General features: G+C 41.1%; 1 protein-coding gene across 1 annotated transcript in view; it reads right to left on the bottom strand.

The window, feature by feature from the left end:
* Positions 1 to 13,785, bottom strand: part of si:dkeyp-14d3.1 (transmembrane protein 132C) — a 115,937-nt gene that overhangs the window by 8,327 nt on the left and 93,825 nt on the right. The window contains exons 5-6 of the mRNA XM_028414212.1: positions 7,056 to 7,199; positions 1,546 to 1,754 (exon numbers count right to left, since the gene is read on the bottom strand). Of these exons, the coding sequence (XP_028270013.1) occupies positions 1,546 to 1,754; positions 7,056 to 7,199 (353 nt within the window). The remainder of the gene's footprint in view (positions 1 to 1,545; positions 1,755 to 7,055; positions 7,200 to 13,785) is intronic.

Raw genomic sequence — 13,785 nt, 5'->3', positions numbered from 1 at the left:
TTATAGTTGTGTGTTTTACAGTAGAAAGGGAACATTTGAGACAACACAGAAAAAAACTACATCAAAACTCCTGTAATAAGAGCTAAGTATCTTGAAAGAGGTGTTAAAGGAGGGATGCATGCAGGAGTGCTATGTCTACACTTAGGTTTACAACGACTTATCTTGTCCTTGTTTTGACAGGCTTAGTGAGGGAAGAGGTAAGCCATACAAGCAATGTCAGTCAAAATCTGTGTGAGGAGTAGTTCTACAACCGCTAAAAGGCCTGATGCCTTTTCTCTCTCTCTGTCACATCTGTAGCGTGGCCACAACTCGCCAGCCTGGCTGATAGATGAAAGTCCCGCCACTAGCTATTGCTGCTCATTGGCTTAGTTCCTTGTGGGCCTGTGGACAGCGGACTAATGCCCATTCTCACCAACAGGCATAGTGCTAGTTTGCAAGGTCACGCCTGTTATCCCGTGATAAACAAAGACGGGTGGAAGACAGGGAGAGACAAAGCTCTCTGCAGCCCATCAGCCGTGGTGCTGGCGTCAACAATGACAACAGAGCTTGGCTGTCCCCACTGATAAAGGCATACCAGCACACAGCTGCAAAAGCTACATCCCCAACAAGCCATGGCGTTAGCTCAATGCTGTACCTCTGTCACTCAAAAATAAGAGGGGAGCAAGGATAATTAGAGGAGCCACACTCGTGCGTGGGATGACTCCAAGTCCAACTTCAATGCTTTACCAGAAGTAATTACTGCAGGTAGGCTGATGGCTGCTCTGTCAATTGATGGATTCCAACAGTTGCAGAGTAGACTGCATGGCGGTGTTGGCAGAGGAGCCGCTAGTGATGAGGTCCCAGGGGGAGGTCTGACCTCCAGACAGCTCTAATAATGTTCTGTCCTACTGACAACCACGAGCGGCAATGGCAGGCCACCTTAAGCCATTCGTAATGATATGCTGTATTGCACAGGTCAGCCATTTTGTTATCAGCCAAGAACTGTCAGTAGGACTGAAGTCAGGAGGAGACAGGCGGAGTGGTGTTCACACATCTCATCATTATCTTGTCTTAGGCATGACTGAAACCAAATACATCACCTGGCTATTCTTTAACGGAACAAAGAACTTTGATCATGAGGAATAATGTGAGACAAAGAGGGTCATTTCATAAAACTAGTGTTATAAAACTGCATTTATAAATGTATACTCGTTTTTCCTTTGAGTAAAAGTTTACACTGATGCTTGCAAATATATCTGCACAGCTGCACAAAAACTGTGAGAAAATAAGTAAATGTTAATTATAAAAGTCAATATATAACCTCTCATATAGCTTTCTATATAAAAACGTGTTTTTAAAGCAGCACCCCTGGGATTAATAAAGTATTTCTGATTCTGAAAGCACCAATTATGAATTGTCTGTTTTCAGCTCTGCTGCAAGTCCTGCAGTGGTGTCTCTGCTTTGTTATGCTCATCCTGATAGTTGCAGATACATGGTGTATAATTTACCTGTTATTTTATGGTATATGACACACTTTTAAGGTGGCAGAAGCTTTGCCAAATGTACCTCTGACTGGCGGCCATAATGGGCACCCTCCACCCTTTGATCTGGCTCAGCTCCGTGTCCGACACTTCAATCTGGAGGGGGAGGCGAGGGATCCACACGTTGAGCTCCAGCTGAGAACTCAGGTATCCATAGGTGAAGTTCACCTTCATCTTCACCTTGCCCTTCATCTCTTTGCCATTCACGAAAATGTAGTCGCACCTGTCAGACACCTGCGTAGGAGGGAGAGGGGAGGATTAAGAAAGGCCGTATTTAAGTTGAGCTCTTCTGACAGTTGCACTAGATGACTACACAGTGAATTACACAGTGCAATATACTGTACAGTCCACCATGGCTGCCTGGCCCTGCGAGTTGATTATAAGGCTTTACACTTCTCAGCTCCCCACTGATATGGTATTCCTGTAACTACTTTGAACAAGATGAAAGGTCCTCTATCTGCACCACACTCAAGGAAAAGAGGGAGGAGGGCAGCGAGGACATCTTTGAACCTGAGGGAAAACAGGTCGCGGTCTGCTGTTTTATTATCGTTCAGCCTGCAGCTACATGAAACTAGTAAGAGGAGAGCAGTTGTCTCTTGATAAAATGACCAAACTCCAAACCATCTGTTTCACAAATTACATTACAAAAGGAAAGTGTGAGCCAAGTGCTGCTGAAAGACACAACTCCTTGTTGGTTTGGGTCACTCTTTAAAGCCCACCTGAGCTTCTTTACTTGTACTAGCATTTGATTAATGTCCACAACCCTCCTTTCTGTCTCTTAGAAATCCTTATGATATGGTTGTGCGAGTACTACACACAACATAAGCAAAGAACAAAGGAATATTCAGCAGACACGCTCATTTAGAAGTAATTAATCACAATACCTTAAACTTAGATATGCAGTTTTATTCTAGGCAATTTGTCAATCTTATTGATCCCATCATATGGCAGACTACCATAGCTGGAACCAGATGGAATTAGATGGTCTGGGGAAATATCTTTTTTTCTACTTCCAAGTTATTTCTCTACTGTGAGATAAAAGCATAAACAGCCATTCATCATGAAGCTGTGGCAGGATATCCTCTGTGACCAGGAAGAAAACTTGGTGTGTGACACTTTCTGTTTTGTGGGAGCCTGCTGCACTTCACTGCCAGTGTGAGACCAGCAGGAGAGCTATGTCTGGCTGCTTTGAATAAATAAAAGCAGATATTTCGAGTTTTGCTGCATTGATTTTACAATCTGCACTGACGTGATGCAAGCTTTCTGGCTAAACTAGTGGGATTGCTAGAAAACTATTAGATATAAGTATCATTGTGCTGGTCCCATAAATGTCATTAGAAACCTTTAATTTATTATGTGTGTGTAAATGTAAATAAACTGCTAAAATAAACTGCTTTATAATGATGGAACAATTCGAAAGAGAGAGAATCTTTCTAATAATCTACTATGAATTGAGCAGAGTGAACTGAGTTTTCTTTCCCCTTATTTTTCCAGCATTTTCCGGACTTGTTCCACAGTTAGGCAGAACCTAACTGTACATATATTCACAACAGAATACTCTCATGGTGCAGGTTTTGTCAGATACCACTGCTACCTTTTGCAGACTCAACTTCCTGTTTAACAAAGCCTGCTGTTAGTTTGGTGTGTTAGTGGCTCCAAATACCTACTTTGTAGGCCATAGCTGGAACAAGCTCAAGTAAAACTTAGCCATCATTTTAGCTATGATGCTATAGTTTTAGGCTGCTACCCTGACAGGATGTACTGAGCAGTCCCCCTGTAACACAGTGTTTGCACAATAAATACATCACTTAGTTTTCAGTTTTCCTAATAACACGATATAAATGACACATATGACAACATCCATAACAGTAACATGGCATATTTTGTCCTGTGCAGGGTTTCTTCCCATTACAGGGAAACTCCCCGCTCGGGGGTCAGGCTCTGGGTTTGAATTGAATTGAATTAGGATTAAGATTAATTTTATTAATCCCCTTAGGTGAATTAGGTTGTCGTGGCAACAATGTACAAGAAAAAACACAATAAATACAATAAAACAGTAACTAGACAATAAGATTATCATTGGAGGTCACATTCAATAAAGAACTGGTCTAGGACTTCCTATAGTGTTGTTATTTGAACAATATAATTTTATTGTGCTTGTTTGTGTTTATATTTATATATAGATATACCATATTTATTGCATGTGTATTGAAAGATGGTGAGAAATGGCCTGATTGGTTTATGTTGGTTTAATTTATAGATGTTTCTGTGTACAAAAACACAAGTGTATAGCATAAACTGCACCAGTTAGCCTAGCATTTGGTTCTGATTGCAACTAAGCTGCTTTTATGGTTGTTGGAACTGTAGAAATATATACACTTGTGCTTGCCTGCGAGGATAATGCACTAATCATCTTACCATTGCAAGAACACTGTTACACAGAATCAAATCTTTACACATCCAGCAGAAGGTAATGTAGGCTGCCACAGCAGAAGAAATTCAAACAATTGTACTTTATTGTGCATATGTTTTCCTAACAGAGGTAGCTGCTCTTAAACAAAGCATTCTTCCATCTAACAGCAAGCCAAGGAAATAAAGTGGATTTTATGCCCAGAGACCAAAAAGCTTTAACTGCCCTGTGAGAGAGCTGAAAAGCATGCTGCAGGGCATCCTCCATAGCTACAGCCAACCCATAGACAACTTTGGTTAAGGACTGCGTGAGCCCTGAATTTCCAAGTGGACACATGCAGGATTAATGGACATTTGCTCCATTTTTACTCCAGCCAATACAGAGAACACAATAAGGCTCCTTGCTCGTGCCCTCGTGTCACACTGCACTGCCATGCAACAGACTGACAGAGTTACTTAATGAAGCTTCCGAACACTTCTGAGTCCCTCCGCTGACTATAGTCAGTCATGGAGCAGATTGGACTCTGTCAGGGCTCTCAGTGTGAGTGTGTTTGAACTGATAAAGATGTCAGAGGAGTCCTGCTCCTTATCAGCTCTCATTGTTCAGCTTTTTTTTCCCACTACACTCAGTCTGTTGAGACTGAAGTGCCTTTGACAGCCTCTTCATCTCTGACTTTGTTGGGTGCTCAGCAACATATCTGCATCAGACTGCACCTGGCTGGGCTCTATGTAAGACTCGTTAATCAATAAAGCATATTCTCTATGTTTTTGTTTTGCCATTTACATATAAAGTTTGCCCTTTTCTGTTCCTGTGAAGGAATTTGTAAATGAGTGTGGGATTAATTAACATACAGCTTAGCTACAGTATGTCTCATGACAGGGAAATTAACTGCCTGCTGGCATTTCTTCAATCTATCCCCAAACAATCTCAGCAGAAACAATTATGGAAAACATGGCAGCTGACATCCAGCCATCCCAACACATTACCCTGATGTGCTTATACCTTCCCGCAGTGCAGTCTCACTGGCCAACACAGCCTCAAATCAATATTTTAACATAAAAGTACATCTCCACTTAATCAGCAGCCCGTTTAACCCCTCATACGGCCTCCCATGCTGGATGTGCATTACACCTGACTGACAGTGGAAGTGTCTGAGTGAATTACGCACTCTCTATCATTCTGTTTCACAAAGTATCATAAACGTCCAGGAGGATCCACCGGCACATTAATCAGACACATTAGGCAGTTAACGGGAGAATACTTACAGAGGACATTACGGCTGTCTCTGGATCTAGCCAAGGAAATTAACAACTCACCAGACAGATACAATCCATGGCAGATATGAGCGATGGGAGTAGGGAGCATGAAGGTGGGGTGAGTCTGTCTCCGGCGTGTATACAGACTTGGCTTGACAGAAGCAATTAAGCTGCTCAGACTGCTCTGCATAAGCTACAGCACTAACTTCTGTGCAAAGAAAAGCTCTGTAAATATGATATTCTTATATCCATGCTCAATGATAGGAGAGTGGGTTTAATATGACCTTGAGGTAATGGCTACAAAGAAAGCGTTTTCCTGTGTTAATTTGTGTGAGCAACTGAAATATAAATTATTTTGGAAAAATCCTCAGGATAGATTCTAAAATAATAATAATGATGTAAATCCATAATGTAAAAGCATGAAGTACCTTTAGATCTTTAAGTGGCAGTGAATCAAATCAGTTTTATCATTTTTATAGGCCAAAACTTAAAGCTGAAAGATGCTAAAAAGGCTGCACAGATCTGATGCTATCTACAGATCTGGGCTATATTAAGGACTCTATTCTGAAACCACTTAGCAACTTCTTTAATTTTCATTACTACTTATCACTTCTGGGATTGTGGCCTTGTCATGGCAACATGCTTTATGTGGTCTGATGAACATCATGAAGCTATATGCTCCTGGCAGGGTCTCCGAAAGTAAACAGGTCTGCACAGAAGAACTCCAACAGGGATCAATTTAATGCTTTTTTGTTATAAAAAAATGTTGACACATTAAGGCACATACACACACACAAAGCCATACTCTAAACCAGCATATATACCCTAGCCCTAAACTCAACTGTCAAAACGCTAATCCAGAAAAAGCCAAATACAGTCACAGCCTCATTTCTGCCTACACATGTCAGGAAAAATTAGTGTAAATAAGACAAATCTCCAAAGAGATTTAAAGAAAGGCATGTGACCTGAGGTACGCCCGCATACTTTATCCAAAAGTCTTCAAACTTTATGAGCATGACGAGGGCTCTGCCCTGAACCCCTCCATATCTCGAAATCCTGCCTTACTCGGGGGTCCACCTGGAAATGATCCCTTTTTACTCTGACGTTTACTGCTCCTACATAGTTCACACCATCAACTTTGTTTCTGCTTTACAACTTTCCCAAATAGTTGGTGAAGCTACACTATGAAGGGCGTAAAACTGCGGGCAATGGGGTTCTCGCAAGTGGGTGGGGCAAAATGGCTCAATGGCGCCCCTTTGAATTTTTTAAATACCTCTGTCTATAGGTTTTTTTTTTTTTGGAGTAGGAAGACAAAAATCGACACACATATATGATATGATACATGATAAAGTAGAGAAGTATGGTAAAATATTCTCCCATTTTATAGCTTCTTATGATTTCCTGAATAAACTTTTTTTAATTGATTAGTTTAATTTGCTTCACTTGTCCTAAACTTGAATATTCTAATAGCAGACAAGTAGAAGGACGAACATTAGGATGCTCTTTCTTGACTGGAGCAACACATCAAACAAAAAAAAAGAGCTCAACTACAAGACTTTATTACTCTGTTGTGCACCAGGTTCGAAAAGTGGCTACAGAAAAGCAAAACAAACGTGTGAGAAGTCTCTGCACATCAAACACACTCTTTCATGTTGTTCGTTGCCACTGTTTGTTTATCTGCGCTTGAGGATTTATATAGACAGCCTAAACATAGAAGATCTTCTCATCTTATGCTAATACTTACAGTACTGATATCTGCAAAGACTCACAGCACCCATATAGTCTGCAATATGTCATTGCACGTAGAAATGATTTTAAGATATAACAATGTGGCAAAAATCGATAAATTCACTGATGCATCATACTGACCTTGACCACATTTTCGTCTGTTGAGCGACACTTAACCGCTTCAGAGACATCGGTAACAGAAGCGTCTACTCCAATGGTCACCACCTTTACTGGGACAGCCACTGTCTTCCCAGTCAGGACAGCAGTGTTCAAAATCTCAGAGTCCTAGTTACAGAGAAAGAAAGACAGAGTTCTAATTAAAAGCCTGGTGGGCTTCCAGTCCACTAAATAACAGTAATTAAAACTGAAATAGTACAACCTGTGGTACTGAGAATGACTTGGAGGCTTTGCACAAACACCGATCAATTAGTGATTTTTGGGTTAACCACTGTGAGCTAATGGACAGTTAATAACTGATAGTCAACTTAGTTCAGGAGGTTTTTACAGCTAAACATCAATTACTGTGACTGTAATTAAGAACGGTGTGAACCACTCTTCGGATACTTTATCTCTTGAAAACCAGTTTTTATAATGTACAACATTCTTATTATTTTTTACTAAAATGAACTGCAACAGTTTGGGTGTTCTAATTTTTTGTGACTGGAATTAAAAGCATTGCTTGTCCTTGATCCAGAAAACACTGTGGATGAAATTATTAGAAACTTATTTGATAAGAAAATGAAGTATATTATTCTCCACGCTCTTTGAATCGTTTCGTTCACAGCTCGGACACATCATCAGAAACATACAACAAGTCCCTGATTGTTTCTGTTGCCAGCCTTTGATTCATGTAGCTAAACAACTGCAATTTGAATGCTCTCTTTGCAATCTCAGGTTGTTGTGATTAGCTGCCTTGTGCCTGCATAATTGCTCAATAAGAGCACTGCATAATAATTACTAAAATGCAGATACTTGTCTCAGTTTTTACCGAAGTTTCACATAATACACAAATCTGTGTATAAATACATTGTTACTGCATTTTCTACCTAATTCCATAAAGGCCGATGCGACACTGAACCTGCCAAGAGTAGTGAGGTCCATCCTGTGTAAATGAGCACTCACTGCCCTGGCAGTTTTAACTAGGCCCCATGTATTACTGCTCTTAGTGAATGACCTCAGCAGTTTGGACAGCCACGGCTCTTTAATGGCACAGCTTCATTACTCTGAACAGATATCTTAACCTTTCATCACACATACACACACAGTCACACTCCAACATTGCCACATGGAGATAATTGGGGCCAATTAAGATGTGAGGTAACTTTTGCTCTCTGTAGTCACTAATGCACTTTTGATTGTCTCTTCTTCCTATTCAGCCCAAAGAAACTGTACTCCAACACACAGATAGCAGTGGGGAGCTTTGTAAATAGCTGCCTCTTAGGTCAAAACTGACTTTTTTATAGGCCATAGAAAATAGACTTTTTGCTATTGGAGAACTGAAATGACTTTAACTAATTATAAAGCAAGACAAAAATCTCTCATTAGGAGCTGTTTTCATTGTACTTTGTGCATGATCTTACACAAAAGCCCTGCTCCGATTTCTTTAATTTCAATATAGGCAGGAACCCAAAGGCATCCTGTTTCTGTCCCTGCTGTCCCCACTGAAACCATTTAGCTGCTATTATTTTTCTTTTAACTGAGAAGTCTGAATCTAGAGTGATGCCTCTTGAATTAAATGTCACATTTGTTTAGAGGAATATTGCTAAACCAGACAGGCACAGACAGGTCCAATCTATGGTGTCTGACTTCCTGTCCATATTCATGTGCATTCCACAGTCACCAGAGCAGTACACAACATTTGTACAGTGCTCTGTCAAGTCAGTTTCTAAAGGTTTCTTCCCTCCTGTGTTTGTGAGCTTGCAAATCAAACTCATTCAACAAGAAAAAGAGAAAGAGAGAAAGGGGGGATTACGTTTGCTTGAAAGGAGCCTGGTCGTTTGTAAGAGCATTCAGCTTTAGAGTGAAATGATTATTAGCTGAGCCAAGAAATACCAATGAATCACAAAAAACACTTAATCTTCAAATGGCTTTTCATTACAATTTTATAGACTGTGACAGTGTTATAGAGTAATATAAACCCCTCTCTCACTGTGCTCCTGACTTTGATTCAATTCCCCTTAAAATCGAGGATTGCTGTAAATTAATTCTACGTCTGCTGGGATTTCTCCATTTCCGGAGGTTCATCTATAATATATGATGGGGTAAATAGTTGGGACCTGGTGAAAGCAGAGTCTAATGTTAGATTACAGCAGCCGGAGATGACCCAGCAGGTTAAGAGCGGCAGAGAACAGAGCCCGGTGGTAATAAGCCACAGCGGGCTCCCGCAGCGATGCATCAGTGGTCCACGTATAGACAGCGCAATTAAACACAAAATGGAGACTAGTGGTGCACATCAGCAGCTCAAAGAAGTCTGAATGAAGACACAATGAAATATGATCAGTTTTATTATGATCAGATTCTAAACTGTGCTTCTGACGATGACTTACAATGTATTCCTTATAATGAACAAGAAATAAGGGATGAAGGTGTTGTGTAAAGTGATCTTCATAAAGCTTCCTTTCCATTAAATAATAATCCAGCAGATTACAGATCTATTATATTATAGCCTGAGCCTGTTGATAATGTCCTCATTTGTTTACAATTATGGTCTGTTGTTTGAAAATGAATGTGGCAGTGGATAAACCATGACAAACAATGTAATTATCAGAAAATAATGTACCACGCAGACCACAATACGTGTCATAGCTGCAAAGGTCTGAATGAATGATCTTACTTGTGCATAGCAGCATGGTCGCTGAGTTATGATCGAGATGTACAACAAAACACAATTTATTTTTTTAACAGAAACTAAAGAGCTGGCAGTATCTTTAGCCTGTATGTGGCAAAACATAAACAAACAGATCCTCCAGAAACTACATTAATGATCTAGGCCCTTACAAGCCCGAGCTTGTTCAAGTCTTGACTATAGCCCCTGTCACACAGAGATTGTGCTTTAATGACACTATAAAGATGCTTACTGTTTTTGCCCTGAACACATTCACACACCAGTGTAATGTCAGACCAGGCTGTTTTTGCGGTTCATACAATATTACCACCATGTATGATTAATGTCTCAAACATAGCCATTGTTCTAGCACCATGTCTCATGTGTATATGCTCTAGTGTATTTTAAACTTCAGTTTCTTCCTCTGCCTTGGATTAGGCAGACCAACACTTTGCACTAACTGCCCCTCTTTTTGCTGCCTTTGCTTGATCACAAACAAACAGAGCTAGCACAGTGCAGACTATGGTGGCACTGTGCTAGCTTGCCCTTTCACAAAGCTGTCAATTTGATGCTGTGACTGTGTCCACTGCTGGCATAAAAGTGCAGCAAACATACCCTGCTGCTCCGTCTCCATACTTTACACACTAAACAGTGAGGTGCATAAGATGTAATAGTGCTGTCTTAAACATGCTGCCTAAAGGAAGCCTTAGTTAGTCTTGATGGTCGACAGTATCCCGCACCCGCACAGTACTGTTTGCCAGGATCTGAGTTTTTTAGGCTGCACAAAAGAAAAAAAGTTCACGGTTTGGCTTTGACCCAGCACTCAAATTGCCCGGAAAAAAGTGCAAACACTGACTGTTATCAGGATTTCCAAACATCCAGCCAAGTCCGAGCAGAAGAAGCTGTGGTAACACCTGAAACAAGTAACCTATCATGGTGTTAGGATGGCTATTAGCTTGCAGTAGGAAAGCTGCTGTTATCTGTATGTGCACACCTAGAATGCTGTACTCCTCATGCCTCAATAGAAATCATGGGTAAAAATGAATTGATCTGAGCAGATGTTTTTGTGAATCAAGCACTCATCTGTCTCTGTCCTCCTCTTTGTCACTCTCTGCTCTCCAGGATGCCTGTGTTAGAAAAATGAAAAACTGTCTTCATGCATATCTTAAAAGACATTTCTGAACACGCAGGGTGGATGTTCATTTGATTCTCACCCATTGACGCCAGTGTTGTGCTTTACATACAATCCAGTCTGCCCCCTAAGACCTGAGAGATAGGAGTCTTTTTGTTCAATAATCTGTGGAAGAACTGCCTGTCTGCTTTATCAAGGATCTCTCTGTTAGCATTCAGCACGCTGCTGCGGCTGGTAATGTGTTCTGGGCCGTAATTTCTGCCTGTGTCTCGGCTGGATCTGAAAGTAAGTGAGATTTATGGTGTCAGCCTGAGTGACACGGGCAGCATGAGAAGTAGCAAAGCTGGACGTCCTGGTGCTACGATTAGCTTCTGCTTCAACTCTGCACTTGCACATCCACATTCTGACCTAACCATGGCTACAGCTACAAATGAACAGGTCGTACCCAGTGTTGGGTTGAGGATTTTAGAACCTGCATTATTCATAAAGCAGTGTATATGCTTAGTGTGTGCATCCGTTCGTGTCAGGTCGGCACTGTTGAATGTAGCCAGGCTGTCCAGACAAACCAAAACAGCACAGCAGTGAAGTGGCAAATCTATAACACCTAATCTGGTGCTTTCACAGTGATTGATGACTTGCAGATGGAGTGTCTTTATGATCTTTCAAGTAATTTCAAAAGCAAAAAGAGCAACAAAGTATGCCAGTAATAAACTAATCTATAATAAATAAAATATTCATAGTTCTCATAAACATTTTCATCACATGTTTGAGGATATGGGAGTGCACAGACAGTGAATTATATGCTATAGACATTAAATGGCACTCAGTGTCCCGGAGCCATTAAGTCGACTAAAAGAGACATGTCCTTTCATCAGTTCTTCTCTCCACATTGTGCAATGCTCAATGTGGCACTTCCTCCCTACTATTCCAGTGGGCGTTTAATTGGCTAGAAGCGAGAAACATGGAGGAAAGTGGGAATAAAGGCCTTGGTAGCACCATGCAGAGCGATACATCACTGCATGACAGCGCATTGAAGTGGTGGGGATGGTTGTGAAGCCAACACACTGCCTCTTAATGAGGGTCTCTTTCTTGCTCCCCTCTCTTTTCTTCCCACTCTTGCTCCTTCAAGAAAGAACCAGTTACACTCCTGTCTTTATTTCTCCCATTTCTTTGTCTCTTCCCTGTTGATGGGATAGAGGTGGCTGCACAATGTGGCACACCAAGACCCATCTTCACTTGGCGGTCATCCATTGCTGCCTCCTGAATACCTCTTAACTGCAGTGCCCTTTTTGACATACCGGTCAGAGATCTGATCTGTTCATCACATTTAAGCTGCATACTCAATCTGATCAGTTTAAAGGCAGTAGAATGAAACACTGGGGTGAAGACATGGACAGCATGAAGTGGTGCCTTAGAATGGCACTGGCATGACATAATTGTTATTCCTCATCATTGGTTACAGTTATTTTCCAACAAAAGCACCTTCAGTGTCTCTGCTGGTTGCCTGACAACCTTTGTGTGATGAAAAGGCTTCAGAAACTCACTGCAGCTGGAAATAATCCTGTAAATCCACAGCTTGCTAACCATTTTACAGTATGTACCCCCCCAGCACTGCCTCCTCAGAGTTAAATATAGTGCTCCTTACTGTACAGACGTCATTTTAACATTTGGTAATGCAGTGAATAATAAATGTATTTCCAAGGATCTTCAAATATTCTTTTAAGGAAAAATCCTTTATGCCGCTCAGATTCATTAAGGCCTCTTACACAGCATAAGTCTGAATTCATAAGTATTTAGATGTCCAGGTCCCTGGGATAAATTTCTGAAATGAGTGAACTAAAAGGATAAAGCATTTCCGCTTTAAATGTTTGACTTTTGGTCATCAAGCTAGTCTGACTATGAAAAAGAGCTTTGAAAAAAAACTCAAAAAGACCATTCTTACTGTACAGAAAGTAAAGAGTACTTTTAAGTTATTACATTAAATGGAAATTCCTGCTTTTAATGGACTCATTGGTGGAATGATTTATGTTGTTTTATTGCCCTCACAGCCTTCAAATGACGGGCAGCCAATGACATGTCAAGAACTCCTTTCATCTGAGCTGCATACACTGTTATGCAAGAGAATTCACATGGCAGTTCATGGACGACGCAAGTGTTTTGGTCACACTGAATTTCTGTCAGCTGTAAATTATTTATGAGCGGACATGGTTTATGGGTAAATGTTGACTGTGGGGAAGCGTCCCAATGACACGCTGCTGACAGGACAAATATCTCTCTGATTCCTCAGTCTGCATAGCGTATTGACAATTTTCTGCCAAGCAATGGGTCTATCTAAGAGTGTATCTAACATTTTAATAACAGTTTATTACAAAAAAGAGGTCCTTGTTGCTGTAGTACATCAGACTACACTAGACTGCACTTTACTTATTTTCAAGCCATCTCCTGTAAACCTGTCTGTTCATGGAACACATCAAAAGAGAGCCTATTAGTGCATTACTGAGATGCTGCAGGTACGGAGCCAGCCCAGTGGCCATGGACTGTACCTCATGCTGTGAAAGTGAGCTTGTGAATAAAACATGCCCATGGAAGTACTATACTTCAAGTTTATAGGGTGGATTCTGTGCTATTCTCATGAATACCATACCTGCAATACATCTAGATCATAGGGGCAGAAGGGAGGACCAGATGTCCCTGGTGAATTTCAACAACAGTCAAATTCAGCTCAGGAAGAATCAAGGTCAAACACCAGGGACACATCTGCTCACCTAGAGAAAAGTGAGGGAGCTGCAGATGCTCATGAGAGGTATCTGGTTGATGCTTTGACTGAGGCTGGCTCTGGTATAGCAGTGCCTCTGCTTGTGCTCCTGCTGTTTGCCCATTGAGCAGGGGCCCAGAGGCCAGGAGGCAGGGAAACA

This window comes from Parambassis ranga, chromosome 9 (assembly GCF_900634625.1).
Source record: "Parambassis ranga chromosome 9, fParRan2.1, whole genome shotgun sequence".
Taxonomy (NCBI): Eukaryota; Metazoa; Chordata; class Actinopteri; family Ambassidae; genus Parambassis; species Parambassis ranga.
The sequence above is the reverse complement of the archived record's forward strand: the minus strand, read 5'-3'. Positions and strand labels throughout refer to the sequence as shown.